Source organism: Sinohyriopsis cumingii, chromosome 9 (assembly GCF_028554795.1).
Source record: "Sinohyriopsis cumingii isolate HCF-2022 chromosome 9, ASM2855479v2, whole genome shotgun sequence".
In the NCBI taxonomy this organism is placed as follows: Eukaryota; Metazoa; Mollusca; class Bivalvia; order Unionida; family Unionidae; genus Sinohyriopsis; species Sinohyriopsis cumingii.
Genome location: NC_142969.1, coordinates 96,407,945 through 96,433,042, shown reverse-complemented (window position 1 = coordinate 96,433,042; position 25,098 = coordinate 96,407,945). Strand labels below are relative to the sequence as shown.

Here is a 25,098-nt window from a genome sequence, read left to right as displayed (position 1 = left end):
TGCATACCACATGTATTTTAAATTACATGGCCCAACGAAATTTATTGCACCATTATTAAATGAGATAGAATATGTTACAAATACTGATACGAATATTTCATTTTGTTGAAGAAAAATATTTTTGAATATTTGGAATAATTCATTACAACTGTGAGTGCAGTAGACATTTACAAAAAGAAATTAACAGCATATATACAAGATTATTGTTTAGATGCTGTATAAAATTGACATCAAAATTCAGTCAGTTTAAAGTGTCTATGTTCTGTCTTTGCTTGTCTCTGCGTGCATTTGCCCAGCTTTGCCTGTGATTGAGATATTTAGTAGTACCCGTTTCTTCGATAGCAAATACTTCCGGAATTTGTCACTCTCATATGAGCACAAACAAAACACTCAAAATACAGGTGTATATATTGAACAGTATTCATAAGAAACACCATTCTGTTACTGGAAACATAAAATGTCATTTTTTGCCAAAAAACCAACCGTTGAAGGTAAGTCTGTTAGTAAGGGAAACACTACTGTATATCTAAAACTACCTCCCCCCTTTAATAGTATTATTGTTTTAAGTTTTTCATTCGCACAGCTATAAAAACGGTATATAATTAAGTGTCTTTAAAATACTTGGTTTATAAATGTAAATTAAAATTTGTTAATTTGAACTTGTTTTTAAGACACGAAATTAGTCATACAATGTAAACAAGGTTGTGGTGAAGGAGGCGCAGTATTAATAATACTATAACTGTCTAGTCTTACAATTAAGACATAGCACATGATGGTTTTGTTTTAGGACTGACGCCCAGAACATAAATATCAGCGTCAGGGTCTTACATGTAGGAATATATTACTGCCCAAATGCACAATGTCACTAGCACAGTTCTGTCCGCTTTTCGGATGGAAATGGATGCCAGATTTCAAGAATATCTTGCAATTTGCAGACCATATTGATACTGCTTCTTAGCTTAGAGTTTGAAATTAATGCTAATTGGGTACTAGAAATACTGAAATAATAACAATAATGAGGACTTTCTATAGTGCCTAATCTTTAGAAGCGCTAAGCACTTTACAACATTAGACAGTACCTCATAGATAAAAAACATATAATGAAATGATTACAAAAACAAACACCATGAAATTAGAAAATAATTTAAAAAACGTGCTGATAATATTTAAGGTAGGAAACATTATTAGGTTTTTAAGTTTGTTCTTGCAGTCAAAATAAGTGAGTTTTGAGAGCCTTCTTGAATGTGATCACTGTGTCTTTGTGTCTAAGTTCAGTGGGCAATTCATTCCACATTGCTTGGCCCTGGTATGCAAAAAAATACACTAAAAAAACCAAAATACTCTGAAATGCACATATTTTTTTAACCATAACACTCATGAAGATAAATGTATTGTGATTTGTATGTGTATGAATAATGATAAAAAAAACAAATTTGATTTAAGTTAAATTTTTAGGAATTATTTACATTTTTTATTTTTTGCTTCATTCATGTAATGAAGTCGCTTGGTTATACTTGATTGGACAGCTTTTACCTCATTTTGTTTGTCAGATGAACCTTTATTATCTTTATATCACATAAGTGTATGATATTTCCATTGAAAAAATGTAAATACACAGTCTGTATTCTCACAATTATAATCTTACTCTTATATTTTGAGTTCTGGCGAATTCATGATTTATCATACCTGTCCAATCAGGTATGACAGAGTGACATGACATGAATTGCACTAGAAATTGGTAAATAATTCATATAAAAAATGTTTATATACAAGTTTTTTTGTGGCTTATTCTTACTATGAAAACAATTACATATAATATTCGAGTGTGCAATTCGAGTGTACACCTATATATATATATATATATATATATATATATATATATATATATATATATATACAGTGGAACCTGTCTTGAAAGACCACCCCTTCTGCCAAAACATAATGGTCTCTCATGACAGGTGGTCTCTCATAACAGGTTATAACACTATATAATCTCTAAATCTGTACATGGAGAAACTGGTCTCTCAAGACAGGTGGTCTCTCATAACAGTGGTCTCTCAAGACAGGTTTTACTGTACCTAAACATGTAAATAATTGTGTTTTTAAAATTTTGAGCGCATTTTGGTGGGTGTTTCTAGTAAGCGATGTTAATCTAATATCCTGCAGTTTGAGATTTTCCGAAGAGCTTGCTAAAATTTAGCGGTCTCTAAACTGTTGGGGCATTAGATAGAACTATCGTAACGGTTAGGAAGTGGTCGTTAGTTTATGTTTCCTTTATACATTATGGATCTGTTTATTGTGTTAATTAAGTGCCTACCAATATTTTGCAATTAGTGAGGTACAATAAATACTCATGTTGTGAAAATGGTTAGGTTTTAAGCCAGTCATAAACCCTTCAAGTGAATTAATGTAATTATTGTTAAAACAATATGCATGCATTTGGAAGTATCCCAGTGTAATGCCTGCAAGCATTGATTTCATTAATGATGAGAACGAACAGTATAGAGTCTCAGGTTAATATTGACCAGTCAAAAAAGTTTACATTGGCCAACTCGGCGAATAATCCAGAATTATACTGGAGTTGGTGTTTAATATTTATATTGTTCTAGATAAATATTCAGAAGATTGTGTGGTGCACAACCACCACCGAAATGGTAGAAATTTGATGATGACAGGAAAGGGTATTGTTGGATATACGATCAAGAGAAGAGATTAAGAGACTATGAAGGTACCAGAGAATGAATACAAATGGCTGAATTATGACCAAGGAGACTAAGAAGGTACCAGAGAATGTATACAAATGGCTGAATTATGGCCAACAAGAGGCTATGATGTTATTAACTTTAGCACTGAGTATTTGAGAAATGAGAAAGTATGTGGGGTACTTCATTTGTTAATAGATATAACAATTTTCATGAATCATCCTTGAAATCAGTTCTAGCTCTCTGTTAGGGGTCAAATGATTAATTGATGTATGAATGTATCAGTTATTTTTCATTATGATACCCATATCGATACATATAGCAATACCCTATCAATACCCATATCGATACAAGAGTTGAAGAAACAATACAAAATGATACTTATCCTATACAAGTTACTTTAAGAGCATATTATATAGGATCTATAAATAGATGCTTATGTATTTATTGACAATTAATAATAATAATAATCTTAATAATTAGACATTGGTGCATAATTTCCCATTGGCTGATGGGGTTTTGATGTTTCTGGAAGAAATCAGTAACTTTCCATTGGTTGGGCTAGGTCATATGAATAGACAAGTTTGACGCAAACTGAGTAGTGTGATCTGTCATGTATGGCATATTATGAAATAAGACTCATTAGGTGTATATAAGGAGAGAACTTAGCAGTCAGATTCATTCCACATTTTGTAGTCATCCTCATTTCTTGTGTTTTATGTTGTACTTAGATATTATTTGAGAGGAAAAATACTTCTTTGGAATGTTCAGTGGAAATAGAAAGTGCTCATTACTTGGAAAATAATGTTATTCTTTAACTGTTATAAATTATTTGATGGAGTTTGGGATGATGCCATCTTGTTGACATCATGATTTTTGGTGGACCAGCACATTTCCAGTTTTGATATTTATATAGAACTTTTTATTCATTTGGGACTTTCAGAGAACTTTATCAAGATTATTTTGGGTTCACTTTATGATACTGTAAGTTCCTCTCACTTTTTCATTTATAACTTTGATAATTAAATTATTTGTTAAGTTGTACAAAATTTATTGAATTTGCTTTTGGATACTTAGTTTATGACCATAGTGTTGTAACTTTGTACATTAAAAGCAATTTATATATGGTGTAAATCTGGAAAAGAAAGTCATTTCACTCAGAGTAGAAATATTTTGCCTTTTGACCTTTGACCTTTATAAATCAGATCTGTTTCATCCCTTTTCAAACTGTAAAATATATTGTTGATATCTCAGAAAAAGTTCTGGCTAGTTTCATGTTCTTGTCTTTCAGCATAACGTTGGTTGCTATGTTTACAAAATGTAATGTGCATTTTTAAAATAGCTCACTTTTTATCATGGGGGGAGACTGGACTTGTTAGAGACTCTGACACTCATAAATGCTGTTCTGTGGGGGGGAAATACAGGAGAATTATTCAAAAGGATTGTTTTAATGCTTGTGGCTTAAATGTTTCAGCCATACAATCAAAATTTTATCATACAATAATAAAACCCCATGTCCTTTTTAAGGGGGCCTCACCAGTAATTATGTACTTTTGAGAGAGTGACGTATGTAAGGTGAACATGTTTGTATTTCAGACATGCACAGTGGAGAGAATGTTGGCATACCACAATGCTACATTAATGTAATGTGGATGATATTTCTCTTGGATATTGTACTTTTGGAAATTGTACATGATCTACGCATACTGCTAACTAAAATGACTGTTCTCTTGTGCTAAAAATATCAGCCTGAATTAGTCTAAAGTATGCTATCCATAGCAGCTATTAAAACGGAGAAAATATCTTTTTTATACAATTTACCTCTGAAGTTCATGAAGTGAAAATGACCAAGGGGAGCTAGCACTTTTTTGAAAGGTGCATATCTGGAGTAAGGCCAAGCTGTATACTCTATAACCCATATTACACCCATCAATCATACACCAAAATAAAGGAAATTAAAGGTTCTTTGATCTATACCTAAGATATACAAGGTCTTTTTTAAATAGCCAGTATAACCAGTGAGGAAAGCCAGAGAAATTCTTTTAATTTAAAATTCTAACCCTATGCAAAATGCAAAACTGTAGAGCGCCATGTGATGCATATCTTGTACTTGCAGATTTTAATAAACCGAATGCCACGCACTTGTTAAATCAAAGAAAGGGAAAGACAAAGAACTTCATTTATAAAATTAGTTTGCAGATGGTAGAGGGCAGAATGATGTAAAGGTTTTAGAAAATTTGTGGAAAATAACTTCTGTCAAAAGACAGTTTCAGTATACTTTCTGACTTGTATATAAAATAAGCCATATTTAGAAAAATTGATCCTTAATTTGAGTCAACATTATCAACAATAACTCTTTGAAAGTAAAATTCATTTCTTTCAAATGATACATGGCCTCCCTTTCCCATTAAATGTAACCCCTAACAATATTTCACATAGTGTTATTTGATATTTGCTGCTTTTATTTCTCCATTATAAGTCTGTAAAGCAGGTATTTAATGAAGATGCATGTATTCAATTTAAATTTTTATACCCTATGAAAAGGGACAAATCAAAGAACTCCCTCGAAAGTTACAGGCCTGTTACTTTACTGCCTGTTATCTACAAAACCTTTGAGAAAATTATTCATGAACGTTTGGTAACTTGGCTCAAAGATACTAATTCTAGTATACCCAGTTCACAACAACATGGTTACCAAAAAGGTTTAGGCTGCACAACAGCGAGTTTTGTGCTGTTGCAATCAGTACAATATAATGTAAACATGGGTTCACGGGTTTTTGCTGCTTTTCTTGATACAAAAAAGGCATTTGATACCGTGTGGCACGAAGGACTGCTTTTTAAATTATTCACGTTGGGAATTACGGGTAAATCCCTTTTGATATTTTTTAACATGTATACAAATTTACAGAGTAAAGTTCTTGTAAATGGGCAATTTTCAGATTGGTTCTCAATTGGCCAAGGAGTGAGACAAGGGGGTGTTTTGTCAACCTTGATGTACACAATATTTATAAATGACTTGCTGCTACAGTTAGAAAATAGTGGATTTGGAGCAAAGATTGGATCCTTAGCTGTGGGAAATCCAACCCTAGCTGATGATATTTCACTTTTGGCTATATATCCTAGCAATCTACAAAAGCTGTTAGATATAGCATACGACTACAGTAATAAGTGGCGATTCGAGCTTAGTGTTACAAAGTCATACATTATCATTTTCGGACCCCAATACAAGAATTTTATCAATATGAAATGGTATCTTGGCCCGTCATGTTTGCCGGTCACCGATTCGGCAACACACCTGGGTCACCGGATTAACTCAAAGCTGACGTCGCATGACGCAATACTCGATGCATGCAAGAAAGGGAAAAAATCTTTTCACGGTCTGTTTGGTATTGGCATTAAACCGAATGGTTTAAATCCTTTGGTTGCTGCAAATGTAATTAAAAAGGTAATTTTCCCTTCAATGTTTTATGGAAGTGAATTATGGTGTAACATTTCAAAAAGTGACCTCGCTTTATTGGATAAAACTCTGAGGTATTTTGCCAAACATTTACAAGGTTTTCCAATACATACAAGATCAGACATTGCCCTGGGAATGCTAGGATGGACATCAGCACAGTCCGAAATTGATAGAAGAAAATTGATGTTTTTACACAGATTGTGTTTGATGCCTAACAATGTACATACTAAACGTGTGTTTAACGTTGCGTTATTTCACTTCATTCTGAGCGGATGCATGTCAAGCTGCGGGTTAATTTCAAATTTATATTATACCTCAAAGAAGTTTGACTTGCTCGGGTATCTAACTGATTATTTACATCATTCTGAAATTCCAGATAAACATAATTGGAAAGAAATTGTAAGGTCAAAAATTGTTGGTCTTGAAAATAGCCTCTGGAGAGTTCGTATGTCTAATCAAGCAGATTTTGATAGATTCTCTTCGATACACGAATACTTACGACCTGCCTCAGTGTGGCAGTCGGCTAAAACTAGACAACACACTAAGGTATTTACATATGTAGCTAAACTATGGGCTGCTGTTCCACAAACACAGCTTGATATGTGTATTAGATGTGGGAATGTTTATACAGACTTGATACTTCACTGTTGTGTTAGTTGTCCTTATATGTCGAACTTTCGAAATTCTTTCTGGGATTTCCTTACTGATAAATTTCCCCTGAGCCTGCACATTACGTTATTTAATGCAGAAGATGAGCTGCAACTACAATATCTTTTAGGTAAAAGGTTACCATCAGGAGTAATCGACAAAGAAAACTCCAAGCTATTCGTCCTGTATGCAGCATACTTTGTCATGCATTGTGCAGCTATCTTCTGTAAATAAGGTACTGAAACTTGCAACTTATGAGTTGACGAACACTTTGTTGATTGATAATGTGTAAGAATTTGTATTCCAATATAGAATATTTTTTTTTTTTTTTTTTTTTTTTTATATTTATTGATTGTATTCAGATGATTTATTCTTATATCATGTAATCTTCCATGGAAGGAAATAAAGATGATGATGATGATGATGATAATTTAAATTTTTATACCCTATGAAAAGGGACAAATAGTCTTCCAGGGAGTAAGCCAGAATTGAATTTTAGGGCAAAGTGAGTGCTGAACAGGAAAAGCAGGGCCAAAGCAAGAAATTATATATATAACACAGGATGACCAATTGTAAAAACAGATAGCCATGGGAAATTATTTACAAGCAGTGTCCTGTATCAGTGGTAATTTAATTGCAATGTTCATTGCCAGGGGTCTGTGTTGAAGGGGACATGAAAATAAAACAACAGATAAATTGTTTTCAGCTGTAAAGATAGTAACCTGGCTGTGATGCACATAAGACACTCGAGGGATCCAAGAACTACTGACACTGGCTTTTTTAAATAAATTTATTTCTTCAGGACACTTTGATGAACAAAATTAATTTTGTTAATGATTAATAACTCAGTACAGTGTTGTAGACTTTTACTTCCAAACGAACAAGCTAGTATGGATAGTATGTCTATATTCCATGATTATAAGATGATGGATAGTATATCTATATTTCTGAGGTTACAGGATGATGGATAATATATCTATATTTCTAAGGTTACAGGATGATGGATAATATATCTATATTTCCGAGGTTACATCATGATGGATAATATATCTATATTTCTGAGGTTATAGGATGATGGATAATATATCTATATTTCTGAGGTTATAGGATGATGGATAGTATATCTATATTTCTGAGGTTACAGAATGATGGATAGTATATCTATATTTCTGAGGTTACAGGATGATGGATAGTATATCTATATTTCTGAGGTTACAGAATGATGGATAGTATATCTATATTTCTGAGGTTACAGGATGATGGATAGTATATCTATATTTCTGAGGTTACAGAATGATGGATAGTATATCTATATTTCTGAGGTTACAGAATGATGGATAGTATATCTATATTTCTGAGGTTATAGGATGATGGATAATATATCTATTTCTGAGGTTATAGGATGATGGATAGTATATCTATATTTCTGAGGTTATAGGATGATGGATAATATATCTATTTCTGAGGTTATAGGATGATGGATAATATATCTATATTTCTGAGGTTACAGAATGATGGATAATATATCTATATTTCTGAGGTTATAGGATGATGGATAATATATCTATATTTCTGAGGTTACATCATGATGGATAATATATCTATATTTCTGAGGTTACAGGATGATGGTTAGTATATCTATATTTCTGAGGTTACAGAATGATGGATAGTATATCTATATAATGGATTCATATGGTTTCATTTTTAATTTATTTTTCATTTCCTGTCGCTGATGAAGCACTTCATAGTTTAAGCACCATATGAAGGTGTCCTAGTTATAAGGAAGTTATGGTGGCTTAGTGGTTAGTGTGCCAAACTATTAAAATGGTGTCAGTTTGAATCCTACTGTTGTATCAGCTAGGGTTGGATACAGTGGTGTTTGGCAAGGAAGTTACTAATTTACCACAGAACAGTATTATATGCATGTGTTGCTGTGCTATAACATTTTTTAACATGAAACCTAATAATCATATTTCAGAGCAATTAAGACAAAATGACAGAGTGCTGCGGAAAACACAGAGGGATCTGGAGAGAGACAGGACAAAGTTGGATAAGGAGGAAAAGAAATTGGTAGGTTGAATGCATTGAGCTTCCATTTGCAGTGAAATCAACAGAATTGCAGCTGGATGGCTTAAATGTAGATATCAGCTTTGCATAAGAAGTTCTGTTTCAAATGGTTATTTGTTTTTTTGTTAGCTCTGTAGATTGATATTAGATGTAACATGAATAATTTTTATGAAAGATGAAGAATTATTATGTTGCATGAAGAATTATCATGTAACATGAAGAAGTAATATGTAACATGAAAACTTTCATGTAACATGAAGAATTATTATGTGATTCCCTTGAGTGATGGCTTTGCATTGGATGGCACAATGTCATATCTGAAATCTGAATACCATAGACAATAGCACATAATACCTTGATCTGTAAATCTGAACTTCGCTGACAATAGTACACAATATCATTATCGTTATCTATAAATCTGAATTCCATTGACAATAGCAGATAATACCAATATCAGTAAATCTGAATCCCACAGATAATAGCACATAATGCCATTCTCTGTAAATCTGAATTCCACGGACAATAGCACATAATACCATTATTTGAAAATTTGAATTTTACTGACAATAGTACATAAAACCATTATCTATAAATCTGAATCCCACACACAATTGCACATAATAGCATTATCTATAAATCTGAATTCCACAGACAATAATACATAATACCATTATCTGTAAATCTGAATTCCACAGTAAAAAGCACATAATTCCAATATCAGTAAATCTGAATTCCACAGATGATAGCACATAATGCCATTATCTGTAAATCTGAATTCCATAGACAATAGCACATAATACCAATATCTGTAAATCTGAATTCCATAGACAATAGCACATAATACCATGATCTGTAAATCTGAATTCCATAGACAATAGCACATAATACCAATATCAGTTAATCTGAATTCCACAGATAATAGTACATAATTCTATTATCTATAAATCTGAATTCCACGGACAATAGCACATGATACCATTATTTGAAAATTTGAATTTTACTGACAATAGTACACAAAACCATTATCTATAAATCTGAATCCCACAGACAATTGCACATAATACCATTATCTATAAATCTGAATTCCACAGACATTAATACATAATACCATTATCTGTAAATCTGAATTCCACAGAAAAAAGCACATAATTCCAATATCAGTAAATCTGAATTCCACAGATAATAGCACATAATGCCATTCTTTGTAAATCTGAATTTACTGACAATAGTACACAATATCATTATCCATTAATCTGAATTCCACAGACAATAACACATACCATTATCTGAAAATTTGAATTTTACTGACAATAGTACATGCTATTATCTGTAAATCTGAATTCCACTCTCAATGGTAGATATTACCATTATCTGTAAATCTGAATTCCACAGACAATAGCACATAATTCCATTATATGTAAATCTGAATCTCACTGACAATAGCACATAATACCATTATCTGTAAATCAGAATTCTTCAGGTAATACCATATATTGCCATTATTTTTAAATTTGAATTCCACTGACAATAGTTAACATTACCTGTAAATCTTAATTCCACGGACAATAGCACATAATACCATTATTTGAAAATTTGAATTTTGCTGACAATAGTACATAAAACCATTATCTATAAATCTGAATCCCACAGACAATTGCACATAATACCATTATCTATAAATCTGAATTCCACAGACAATAATACATAATACCATTATCAGTAAATCTGAATTCCACAGAAAAAAGCACATAATTCCAATATCAGTAAATCTGAATTCCACAGATAATAGCACATAATGCCATTATCTGTAAATCTGAATTCCATAGACAATAGCACATAATACCAATATCTGTAAATCTGAATTCCATAGACAATAGCACATAATACCAATATCTGTAAATCTGAATTCCATAGACAATAGCACATAATACCAATATCAGTTAATCTGAATCCCACAGATAATAGTACATAATACCATTATCTATAAATCTGAATTCCGTGGACAATAGCATATAATACCATTATTTGAAAATTTGAATTTTACTGACAATAGTACACAAAACCATTATCTATAAATCTGAATCCCACAGACAATTGCACATAAAACCATTATCTATAAATCTGAATTCCACAGACATTAATACATAATACCATTATCTGTAAATCTGAATTCCACAGTAAAAAGCACATAATTCCTATATCAGTAAATCTGAATTCCACAGATAATAGCACATAATGCCATTCTCTGTAAATCTGAATTTACTGACAATAGTACACAATATCGTTATCCATTAATCTGAATTCCACAGACAATAACACATACCATTATCTGAAAATTTGAATTTTACTGACAATAGTACATACTATTATCTGTAAATCTGAATTCCACTCTCAATGGTAGATATTACCATTATCTGTAAATCTGAATTCCACAGACAATAGCACATAATTCCATTATATATAAATCTGAATCTCACTGACAATAGCACATAATACCATTATCTGTAAATCAGAATTCTTCAGGTAATACCATATATTGCCATTATTTTTAAATCTGAATTCCACTGACAGTAGTTAACATTACCTGTAAATCTTAATTCCCCTCTCAATGGTAGATATTACCATTATCTGTAAATCTGAATTCCACAGACAGTAGCACATAATTCCATTATATGTAAATCTGAATCTCACTGACAAAAGCACATAATACCATTATCTGTAAATCAGAATTATTCAGGCAAAAGGATATATTGCCATGATTTTTAAATCTGAATTTCACTGACAATAGTTAACATTACCTGTAAATCTGAATTCCACTGGCAATGCTAGTACATATTACCAATATCATTAAATATTAATTCCACTGACAATAGTATATGTTACCATGAGCTATACTTTTTAAACCTGAATTCCATTGACAGTAGTATATATTAGCAGTATCTGTACTTTCAAATCTTAATTCCACTGACAAAAGTACTATTAACATTATGTATTCTTTTAAATCTTAATTCATATTATTATTAACATTATGTATTCTTTCAAATCTTAATTCCGCTGAAATAATACATATTAACATTTTAATTTACTTTTTTTTCTTCTGCAGGAGATGGAAATAAAGAAGGCAGCTAAACAGGGAAACAAACAGGTTTGACTCCCACTACATCTAAGTACTTGAATTCTCTTTCAAAGAAACCTTGATGTTCCTTTTTTACAAGACATTTAACATTCAACAACAAATTGTTTTTTTTCATGTTCAATATTGATAGAGAATTGCATTACAAGAATTGTCACTATTTTTTTTCTTCATATATGCATGGTTTTAAACAAAGTAATTATCATACAGTTCCTAAAGGAGAATACATAGCATCTCTACCCTGCAGATTTTAGAAGTCTGCTCAGAGATTGAAAACAAATTTTGTAATGTAAAGAACTTTAAAACTCAAAGCAATTTTTCAACATAATTTTGACTATTCCTTGTTGGAATCTCATAAAAATACATTCATACTGACCTTGTAGGCATTAAAGTGTGTGAACATATGTACTGATCATTGAAAAAAGAAAGAAATGTGGTTTGATGAGATAGAGTTAAGGCTTTCAAAGTCAAACTCAGAAATGGAAAGAAATGGCAAGTCTGCATAATTGTAAACTACTTTGTAATGACTTGAATCAGTTAAAATTAAGATAAAGGTTATATTTAAGAAAGAAAATAAAGACTTTCTGAAGTTAAATACTAGTTCAGAAATACTTAACTGGAAAATTCTTTTCTTTGTGTTGTGTGTTAGTGTGTGTGACTGTGTTTGATTTTTCTGTCAGATTTGACAGAATGTGTCCTAGCTCAGTTACTTTCAGATTTACACCAATGGTGCATTTATGCCATTAGTATGGTTGCTGTTACAGCAAGTAGAAAAACATTTACACAGTGATATCTGAAAACCTGGAACAGATTTGACCACTTCTAACACATAGGGGCCTTTGAGTATTAGACAAATGGTGTTGATATGCCATCTGATATGTATTAAGATAATAAAGCTAGAGAAACCTTGAAACAGTTGCTTTCATAACCTATTCAGTTAACAGCAATGAAGAAATTCCATTATTTTATTATTAGGTGTGTCAGCCAAGTGAACCATCTCAGGCCAGCATTAGTCTCTTGTTATTTTCATAGAGTAATGTCACTAAAAATTGTTGTTTTAGTACATATACTTGGTCTTTCCAAATTTATTCAAGTCATACCTGATGTGCCTTGGTGAGGTTTGGTCAGATCTATTAATGATTTCATTTTACTTTGTAAATTAAACAAAATTTAAAGTCCATATTGCAGAATAGGACTTTACAGACATATGTCATGGATGTAAAATCCATGTTACAGAGTAAGGTTTTAGAGTCCCTGGTCATGGATGTAAAGTCTGTATTGCAGAGTAGAACTTGACAGTCCTATGTCATGTATGTAAAGTCCATATTGCAGAGTAGGACTTGACAGTCCTATGCCATGTCTGTAAAGTCCATATTGCAGAGTAGGACTTGACAATCCTATATCATGGATATAAAGTCCATATTGTAGAGCAGTACTTGACAGTCCTATGCCATGTATGTAAGGTCCATCTTGCAGAGTAGGACTTGACAGTTCTATGCCATGGATGTAAAATCCATATTGCAGAGTAGGACTTGACAGTCCTATGCCATGTATGTAAGGTCCATATTGCAGAGTAGGACTTGATAGTTCTATGCCATGGATGTAAAATCCATATTGCAGAGTAGGACTTGACAGTCCTATGCCATGGATGTAAAGTCCATATTGCAGAGTAGGACTTGACAATCCTATGTCATGGATATAAAGTCCATATTGTAGAGCAGTACTTTACAGTCCTATGTTGTGGGCATATTATTAGACCACTGAATTTGTTGAGGTGTGGGAATCCCATAGTAATTACTGTTTTGGTATGTCTATCTCTGTATCTATTTTTCCATCATACCACCCTTTGAGGTGTGAGAATCCATAGTAATTACTGTTTTGGGTATGTCTATCTCTGTATCTATTTGTCTATCATAACACCCTTTGAGGTGTGGGAATCCCATAGTAATTACTGTTTTGGGTATGTCTATCTCTGTATATATTTGTCCATCATTATACCCCTTGAGGTGTGGGAATCCCATAGTAATTACTGTTTTGGTATGTCTATCTCTGTATCTATTTGTCCATCATTACACCCTTTGAGGTGTGGGAATCCCATAGTAATTACTGTTTTGGGTATGTCTATCTCTATATATTTGTCCATCATTATACCCCTTGAAGTGTGGGAATTCCATAGTAATTACTGTTTAGGGTATGTCTATCTCTGTGTCTATTTGTCCATCATTATACCCCTTGAGGTGTGGGAATCCCATAGTCATTACTGTTTTGGGTATGTCTATCTCTGTATCTATTTGTCCATCATTATACCCCTTGAAGTGTGGGAATCCCATAGTAATTACTGTTTAGGGTATGTCTATCTCAGTATCTATTTGTCCATCATTATACCCCTTGAAGTGTGGGAATCCTATAGTAATTACTGTTTAGGGTATGTCTATCTCTGTGTCTATTTGTCCATCATTATACCCCTTGAGGTGTGGGAATCCCATAGTAATTACTGTTTGGGGTATGTCTATCTCTGTGTCTATTTGTCCATCATTATACCCCTTGAAGTGTGGGAATCCTATAGTAATTACTGTTTAGGGTATGTCTATCTGTGTCTATTTGTCCATCATTATACCCCTTGAAGTGTGGGAATCCTATAGTAATTACTGTTTTGGGTATGTCTATCTCTGTATCTATTTGTCCATCATTATACCCCTTGAAGTGTGGGAATCCTATAGTAGTTACTGTTTAGGGTATGTCTATCTCTGTGTCTATTTGTCCATCATTATACCCCTTGAGGTGTGGGAATCCCATAGTAATTACTGTTTAGGGTATGTCTATCTCTGTGTCTATTTGTCCATCTTTATACCCCTTGAGGTGTGTGAATCCCATAGTAATTACTGTTTTGGGTATGTCTATCTCTGTATCTATTTGTCCATCATTACACCCTTTGAGGTGTGGGAATCCCATAGTAATTACTGTTTAGGGTATGTCTATCTCTGTGTCTATTTGTCCATCTTTATACCCCTTGAGGTGTGGGAATCCCATAGTAATTACTGTTTTGGGTATGTCTATCTCTGTATTTATTTGTCCATCATTACACCCTTTGAGGTGTGGGAATCCCATAGTAATTACTGTTTTGGGTATGTCTATCTCTGTATATATTTGTCCATCATTATACCTCTTGTGACCAAGAATGCTTCAGGGGGACTGTAGATGAGAGATGGTTCTGTGTGTAAAAATGGAAGTCTTAATTTATGCATGAATGAACTTGTAATAATTATATATTTTATAATATCAAAGTAACATTTATGCCACATGCTATAATAACTCATTTGTAGATCTTTAATTTTTTTAATGTAATGTTTTGTGTTTTAATAAGGTAATGGACTCAGATTTTATATTTTTGTAAACCCTTTTTGCATAGTTATTTGAGTAATGGAAGTGCCATTTCTTTTCCTATCTTTCCTTTAGAGGTATATGCACATTACAAATGCCGTCTTTGCCTTTATTTCATGGAGACTCATGATCTGCTTCCAACAAGGGCTTGAATGAATTGTTAATTTTATGTGGTTACACCAATGGAATAATTTACATTGGTTAGTATTTATATTGATGGTAATACATATATTGTGATTAGACTTTGATATGTTCTTGGCCAATTTTGCTGGAGATTTTCCTAGATTGATATAGTTGCTGTATGTGTTTTACTTATAGCTATGTAGTTAAAGTTTAAAAGAGCATTCATTTAATGCTCAAATGCCTGTATGATTGTAGGCCTGTAAAAGTTATTGAATATTCAAAACATTGCAGGCCTGTAAAATTTATTGAATACTCAAAACATTGTAGGCCTGTAAAATTTATTGAATAGTCAAAACATTGTAGGCCTGTAAAATTTATTGAATACTCAAAACATTGTAGGCCTGTAAAATTTATTGAATATTCAAAACATTGTAGGCCTGTAAAATTTATTGAATAGTCAAAACATTGCAGGCCTGTAAAATTTATTGAATAGTCAAAACATTGCAGGCCTGTAAAATTTATTGAATACTCAAAACATTGTAGGCCTGTAAAATTTATTGGATAGTCAAAACATTGCAGGCCTGTAAAATTTATTGAATAGTCAAAACATTGCAGGCCTGTAAAATTTATTGAATAGTCAAAACATTGCAGGCCTGTAAAATTTATTGAATACTCAAAACATTGTAGGCCTGTAAAATTTATTGAATATTCAAAACATTGTAGGCCTGTAAAATTTATTGAATAGTCAAAACATTGCAGGCCTGTATGATTTATTGAATAGTCAAAACATAGCAGGCCTGTATGATTTATTGAATACTCAAAATATTGCAGGCCTGTACAATATTAGCCAAACAGTTGGTTCAACTCAGGAAGCAGAAGACAAGAAGTTATGCAGCAGGTTCCAGAGTTGGTGCTGTTGGTAATCAGCAGAAGGTATGTCAGTCCTTTTACTTCATTTTGTAACTACTTACATTTAGGTGCCTATGTCCTTCAGTGCACAATTAATGGGATACCGTGACTTAATTAATTTTAGGTGGGTATTAATTTTCATGGCTTTGCAAAAAGTCATATTTTCAGCAGTACTTGAATTCATAGATTAAGAAAGGAGTCCTACTTTTAGTTTTACTGATGTAAGATTAGAAGAGCTTATGGGATGGTTTGTTGTTTGTTGTCAACAGCTCTATCATCCGTCCTGTCTAATTACACAGCTTTGGAGGATTTCCATGAAACTTTAGAAACACATTAATCCCAAAGTCTTGTTGATAGTAATCGAAAATGGTGCTACTTGGAATGCCATTTTAGCTACCACAGTGAGATTCTTGAAAATCTTGTTAGAGTTACTTTCTCTAAATGGATAGTCAATAATTCTTACATTAAAAAAAATATTGTAAATGCTTATACAACCATTGGATTACAAAAGGTTTCCATTTCCATTTTGACGTGATAAATTTGCTTGCATGCCAGAACTGTCAATTTGTGGCTAATGAGATTTGTTTCAGCAAGGGTATTCCTGAAAAAATTTATATAAAAAAATGTTAATATTTTTTTTATTGTTTCAATGCACATATCTATATGGTATCCAGTATTGTAATTTCCAATCACTGCCTTAAAGCAATATGTTGTGACATCAGTAAGAATAAGAGAAATGAGATAAAGTATTTTACGTTAAAGTTTATGAAAGTCGGTGGTTATACTGACATGCATTATGATGAGGCTGGTGAGACAATGGGTTCCATGGAGTATGTAGAATTTTCAAGAGAAACCCATTTTTAAAATATATTTTGCTTTTAGGGGTTTATAATATTTTATAATTTTTATAATTTGTAATTTAAAAGTTTTATAATATTAATTTAAGTATTTTTTAAAGATTGAGATTTCTTTCTTCATTGTTCATTTTTTAAAATACTTGTTTATTTTGCATAAGATAGGAAATGTATAATGGTTTGTAATGAGAATCAACATTTCAAACTTACAGAGGTAATAATATCTTTCTTTCAGCTCATGCACTCCAACATGAAGATGGCAACTGCTATGGGTACCACTACTAAGGTGAGAAGGGATTCATTTTTATTACAAAATTATTTATTTCTGGAAAGACAGTTCATATTAAATTAATTATTTGTTAAAAAAATATGACCCTTATTCCAGATGTCAAATACTAGTTTGGCTCCATCTTTAGAATCGAGAAGACACATGAATAGATAATACCATACTGTATCTACCTGCATGTAACACAGACCTAACTGCACACTGTGTTTTCCTTAGCCAGTTTTAGAAGGGCACTGTACCCTGCCTCCAAAGGTGGTACTCACTCCTCTTTGATGTATCCAGACTTTCTTTGGCATTTTCCAAAATCTCAAGATTTTTTATGCATGCTATAAGCTAATACTGAACATATGTGATTTTTGGCATCAGCCTGTCATTTCTAACCTCTAATGTTTCACCGTCAGTGCAAATATTATCTTATTTGCACCAGTTGGGTGTATATAAATGCTGTCTTGTAGAGAGGGTACTGTTATAAGAAACTTAAAATATCTGGACAGGCAACTTGCCCCCTTCCCTGAATACTGGTCTGGGAACATCAGTGGTGTAGACCCAGATCTGCTTGTGAAATAATGTACTTCCAGCTCAGGGTCCATGCTTTAAAATGATACATAGATAGAACAGAACATACACAGATTTGTTGGCACATTTGAAAGTGGTAGAGAAGGGTCTGCATTGCTGTCAGTACTTGCCGTACAGTGGTAATGATCCAACACTCTTTTAACAAGCATCTCGAAGATGATCACTTTTGAAGTGTTAGAATAGTAAGTTTTTGAAAATTTTATTCTTTTATGTTGTTAGGGATCCAGGCAATCCAGAATCTAAAAAAAACTGTTTAGATTGGTGTAAATTGTTTCTTGCACCTGTCTTGGTTATATATCTCTCTCCAAGTTTGGGTCACTACATTGAAAAGTATCTATAGGTAAATTGTGTTGAAAACAATATGTAAATGAGACTTTAAAAATTCATAGATTTATATAGGGTAAACTTCATAATACTCATTTTACTAAATAGATAGAGAACAGTGAATGTTGGAGAGTGAACACAAGTATTGAGGTCCTATTGGCTTTCTGCAATAGAAAGCCTTCAGGTTGATTTTATGTCTGGTTATAAATCACCTGTGATTTTCCAAATTCTCTTGTTCTTTTTATTGTCTTCATCATTTTATTTCATATGACTGTTATTAAGATTATTAAAATTGTTAAATCATTTTTATTTCTTATAATTTAATAAGAAACAGACCTTGCAGCCATTCATTTTGTTCACAATCACTTCTGTAGATCATGGCACTATGATACGCATAGGTTACGAGCAATGTTATAGTGATGATGTTATAATGTACACATTTCCCTTGATAACTCATGCATAATTTAGTTTGACCACAGCAAAAGCAAGTTATTGAGGTAACTCAGATAAAGGTAAAGACATCAGCAATGAGAAGGGTCAGAGGGTTATGTCGTTGAATGCTTGTTTTATAATGGTATTGGGAATAATTATCATTAAGCAGTTTTTTTTCTTCTAAATAAAGTTTTGGTTTTTCTGTAAAAGTTACCTTTACATTCAAGATGACCAATCTTTGAGTGATAATTGAAACATGACTTAAGGGGGTTACAGTTCACATCACATGTGCACCAGTAAAAACATTGTGTATTACAGCACAGAAAATATGGTCCTATTTTGGGAGTACTTTGTTTTTAAATTATGTTATAAGTGGATTCATGAATTGTCTGAGTGTACTAAAATACTGGTTTACTGATCACATCATTTTTTTGGGCTGAGTCAAATGTCGGAGAAATACTGTACAGCACATCAGAATAGTAGTATTTTCTTTTTGTAAGTGTTGTATACATTGATACAGTACACAAGCCCATACAGTGCATCCATTATCCGATGGTTTTCATTGTAAAGCTTTTTTTTGTTTATGTAGACAATGCAGCAGATGAACAAAGTAATGGATCCCATGAAGACAGCAAAAGTGATGCAGGAGTTTGAAAAAGAATCTACGAAAATGGGAATGAGTGAAGAGATGAGTATGTACCATGTATTCTGCATCAGTCTGTTCAATCACCCAATCATATATCCAGCCATCTGTCCTTCAGTCAATGTGTTTAATTACCCAGTCATGTATCCAGCCATCTATACTTCAGTCAGTCTGTTTAATTACCCAGTCATGTATCCAGCCATCTGTCCTCAATTACCCAATTATGTATCCAGCCATCTGTCCTTCAGTCAATCTTTTCAATTACCCAATCATGTATCTAGCTGTCTGTCTGTCCATAAAAGGTTCAAGATTAGAGCCTTTGTCACTCAGAGGAAAATGGGTTTTGCAAGATTAACTTTTGTTCTAAAGTAAGTTCCCTGACCAATCTTTGTGGATAGACTGCACCTAGATTCATAAATAGTCCTGTAGATTTTGTGGTCTGAGGGTCAAACGTCACATTCATGGTAAGTTGAAGAATAATGTGCTGTTTGTCACATATTTGGTTCACACATGGAATCAATACATGGCTCACCCAGTCTAAATAAATAAATAATTTATTATTATTATTATTATCCTGGGGCCCCGAGTGGCCGAGTGGTCTAAAGTGTTCTCCGTTACGGATCGCTGCCATCTCACCTCTGACTGCGTGGGTTTGAGTCTCAGATTCAGCCAATGTGGGTATGTGAGAAAGCTTGCCAGTAGCTTCTCGTGGGTCGATGGTTCTTTCCGGAGGTTTTCCCGGATTCTTCCTCCACCATTAATACTGGCCACCATGTATAGCCTATCATGTGCTGAAAAATGGCGTTAAACACTACAACAACAACCACTATATTATTATCCCCATGTTTTGATTCTTACAATTCTTAAGCCACTGTGTTAATTCTATGATCATTAGAATGTATTGATGGTACAATTTTATGGACCGTGGCTAAAGATAAAGATCATCATTGGCTTAGTGGTGTTGTCTGTGTCAGCTATATTTCATGTTGAATACTTGGCTTGGTGGTGTTGTCTGTGTCAGCTATATTTCATGTTGAATACTTGGCTTGGTGGTGTTGTCTGTGTCAGCTATATTTCATGCTGAATACTTGGCTTGATGTTGTTAGCTGTGTCAGCTATATTTGATTTTGAAGACTTAGGTTGGTGTTGTTATCTGTGTCAGCAATATTGGATACTGAATGCTTGACTTGGGTTTGTTGGCTCTGTCAGCTATGTTTAATGTTGAACACTTCAGTGAAAAACATTGTGTAAAGGATTGATCATGGCAGGTATTTGATTTGTGCTGATACTGGCAGTGATATTGTTTTAGCCATTTAATCAACTTTGTTATCACCTTTGTTTTGTTCTTTTATATTCTTTATTTTGGGTACTTGTAGAGGTTGATCCTCAAAAGTAAATACCATTAAGTATGCAAACATTCAAGAACTGGAACCATGAATTTAAATACTGATGAAATTTCTTATTTTTAAAAAAATACAAAACACAAAAATTGATAGGCATGAAAATAAATTAAATCACAGTATTTTGGTAAAGTTTGGATGAGGCTATGTGATTTATAGCTCTAAGTTGAATATCCTAGAATATATGGTTCAAAACATTTCATAAGATGCATTACTGAGGATTGCTAGAATCTGTTATCCAAAGCTAAGTATCTTTTATAACATAATATAATGTGTATTACTAGAATCTGTTATCCAAAGTTTTGTCTTTTATAGCATGATTTACTGCGTATTACTAGAATATATTATCCAAAGTTTATTATTTTTTATAACATAATTTACTTTGGATTACTAGAATCTGTTATCCAAAGCTTAGTATTTTTTATAACTTGATTTACTGTGGATTCCTAGAATCTGTTATCCAAACCTTAGTAATTTTATAACATGATTTACTGTGTATTACTTAAACTTTTTTTCCTACACAGTCAGTGACACACTGGATGACATACTTACTGAATCTGGGGATGAGGAGGAGGAAGATGCTATTGTTAACAAAGTGTTAGATGAAATTGGAATTGAAATTTCTGGCAAGGTATGCTGCTTATTTGTGTACTTTTAATTTGGTATTATTTGATATTTTTACATTTGTCTGTATTTAATGAAGATTCATGTTATGCATAACATAATTAGTGCCCTTTATTGAAGAATTTGTCTATCTACATGCCTGTCTATCTGTCTACTTACCTACTACCTACCTACTTACCAGCCCACCTGTCAACCTGCCTACAGTCAAGTCTCATAGCAAGAGTCATTACATTGAAATATTCAAGTTTGAAAAAGATGATGGAAAAGAATTTATTCCATGTTTTTTTCTTTTTCACTTTAGAATGAAGTACTCACATTCTACATCATCAGCAAATTTTCACTAAACAAAGTAAAGCATAGTTTCTATTTATGTTGCTTTTTACAAAAACTATATGGAAATGTCAGTTTAGAGAAAATAACATGATAATTCATGACAGCAATGACATAATCATCCCTCACACCCTCCTATGCTTAATGTTTTAGATGTACTTGAGGGCACAAGATAATGTAAAATATAATGCATAGATTTTTATTTATGACATTCTTTTTATTTACACATCCTGGTTTTTACAACAATTTGATAAGGGAGGTAACTCTTATAAATCAAATGCATGATCTTTAGAACAGCAGATTTGATACAGCAAAAAAGTATCTGGAAGCCAGTTTGGTTATTGTAATCAGAATTGGCTGTATGTTGTTTATCATGGTTTTCCAATGATTTCTCTATCAATATGCAGCTGATAATTATCATGCAATTATTTTTATCATCCCTGCATTTTTTGAAGAAACAGTGGGTGTTATCTTGTCCAACTGTACACATGTGCATGCTTGTACCTAACTACTTCTACTTCAGTTGAGATGGATACTTCAGACTCTGGAGATGATTGGGGTCCAGATACATACACAATGGCTTACAAAGTTAGATCAAGGAAGCCTATAGAGTTTTCAGTATAAGCATCTTTTTACTAAGTTTCACAGTAATACAGCCGAACTGTTTGCACTTTTAAGACTGTTTCATACACAGAATTAAGCCACAGACAGAGGGTGAGAACTCAAAGAATATTTGTGGGGACAAAGTGATCAATCAATGCACACATCTTCATGTCCCGACAACAATATTTGCTAAGTTTCATGACAATCAACCCAAAACTGTGAACAGGCAGAGTTAACAAGATTGTGCCATAGACTCCATTACGCTACAAGACCAAAAAAGAGGCAATAACTCCAAGAAAATCTGAGGAAACAAAGTGATTTGGGGGCGCTTACCAGTTATTATGTACTTTTGAGAGAGTGATGTATGTAAGGTGAAGCTGTTTGCATTTAAAACATGCACAGTGGAGAGAATGGTGGTATTCCTCTATGCTACATTAATGTAATGTGGATGATATTTCTTTGGATATTGTACTTTTGGAAATTGTACATGATTTAAACACACTGCTAACCAAAATGAATGCTCCCTTGTGCTAAAAAAATCAGCCTGAATTTGTCTTTTTTATACAATTTACCTCTGAAGTTCAGGAAGTGAAAATGACCAAGTATAGCTAGCACTTTTTTGAAAGGTGCACATCTGGAGTAAGGCCAAGCTGTATACTCTATAACCCATATTACACCCATCAATCATACATCAGAATAAAGGGAATTAAAGGTTCTTTGAATTATACCTAAGATATACAAGGTCTTTTTTAAATAGCCAGTATAACCTGTGAGGAAAGCCAGGGAAATTCTTTTTCTTTAAAATCATAACCCTATGCAAAATATGAAACTGTAGAGCGCCACCTTAAAGCAAATATAAAAATGTATGCAATTATTTTTTTTATTTTCATATAATTATGTATGATGTTCTGAATAAAATGGTACATTCATATTGATGTTAAGCATGAAAATAAGCTAATTATGCTAATTTTGCTCTTGCTTACATAATTTGCCATGAGGCATATTTGTATGAGTAGTGACCTTAATTATGGGGAAATTAGAAGTCTTATAATATAGGAATAAAGTCAACTTAAATTTAAAACTGTTGCAATAAGTAAAAGAAATATATAGTGAAAATGTTTCTTTTCATTTATTTGCAATGAAATAAAAAAAATAAATGATGAGAAAGTGAATTCGCTTCTTCCATATTAAACGATAGGAAAATATTTTACACTTTGACCTTTGACCTTTATGAACCTGATGTGTTCCATCCCTTTTCAAACTGTAAAATTCATTGTTGATATCTCAAAAATAATTCTGGCTAGTTTCATGTTCCTGTCATTCAGCATAACATTGGCTGCTATGTTTACAAAATGTAATGTGCATTCTTAAAATAGCTCACTTTTTATCATGGGGGGGGGGGGCGGCTGGATTTGTTAGAGACTCTGACACTCATGAATACTGTCCGGTGGGGGCAAATGTAGAAGAATTATTCAAAAGGACTGTTTTGATGCTTGCGACTTAAATGTTTCAGCCATAAAATGATAATTAAATCATACAATAATAATACCTATATTCTCTTTATGGGGGCGCTCACCAGTTATTATGTACTTTTGAGAGAGTGACGTATGTAAGGTGAAGCTGTTTGCATTTAAAACATGTACAATGGAGAGAATGGTGGCATACCTCTATGCTACATTAATGTAATGTGGATGATATTTCTTTGGATATTGTACTTTTGGAAATTGTACATGATCTACGCATACTGCTAACTAAAATGACTATTTCCTTGTGCTAAAAATATCAGCGTGAATCATACATCAAAATAAAGGGAATTAAAGGTTCTTTGAATTATACCTAAGATATACAAAGTCTTTTTTAAATAGCCAGTATAACCTGTGAGGAAAGCCAGGGAAATTCTTTTTCTTTAAAATCCTAACCCTATGCAAAATACGAAACTGTAGAGCGCCACCTTTGTTGATATTCACATCTTCCGGTGATGACCGTAATATTAACCAAGTTTCATTGCATTCTTTGCAAACTGCTGGACAAAAGAATGGACATATGGACTGACACAAAGATTACTATGTATACAGCGTTAAGACACAAATATAGACACAAAACAAACAAAAATGTGGATTCATAGTTACCATATATAATCTAACTAAAGTGGCATGTTGGGGTAATTACTAATAAAAGAACATTTGTAATAAAGTATTTTTTGGTAAAACTAAATTATCCTGAAGTAAAACAGCAGTTGAAAGGGACAATATGATTCATATAAAAAATAAAAAATGACTGTGAAATTTCACCAAATAAGCTCATCCACTTAACAGGTCAGTTGTACGCAGATAATGTGTGTGTGTGTGTGTGATTTGCATTTTTAACATAGCTTTAAAACAATTTCAGTCCTTTATCTACAGTGTTTGCAGTTTACAGTGATGTCTTCACTGGGGCATCATGCTGCAGATGTGTAGTATTATGTCCTACCCAGTCACATTATCCTGACACCAGTCCTAACACTTAAATTCTTAATGCTAAGCACCAAGTGATGTAGCTGTTAGTACCATTTTTATAAGTCTTTGGTATGAGTTGGCTGGGGTTCGAACTCACAACCTCCAGCATCT

General features: G+C 32.8%; 1 protein-coding gene across 2 annotated transcripts in view; it reads left to right on the top strand.

Moving 5' to 3' along the window:
- The first annotated feature begins 334 nt into the window (after nucleotides 1–334).
- Nucleotides 335–25,098, top strand: part of LOC149792286 (charged multivesicular body protein 2b-like) — a 28,697-nt gene continuing 3,933 nt past the window's right edge. For both annotated transcript variants that reach the window (XR_016423541.1, XM_089970848.1), the window contains exons 1-7: nucleotides 335–491; nucleotides 8,786–8,877; nucleotides 11,978–12,019; nucleotides 16,343–16,444; nucleotides 17,510–17,560; nucleotides 19,482–19,584; nucleotides 21,460–21,566. Coding sequence is in view for 1 of the 2 variants with exons in the window: in XM_089970848.1 (XP_089826974.1) it covers nucleotides 458–491; nucleotides 8,786–8,877; nucleotides 11,978–12,019; nucleotides 16,343–16,444; nucleotides 17,510–17,560; nucleotides 19,482–19,584; nucleotides 21,460–21,566 (531 nt within the window). In the remaining variant the exon portion in view is untranslated. The remainder of the gene's footprint in view (nucleotides 492–8,785; nucleotides 8,878–11,977; nucleotides 12,020–16,342; nucleotides 16,445–17,509; nucleotides 17,561–19,481; nucleotides 19,585–21,459; nucleotides 21,567–25,098) is intronic.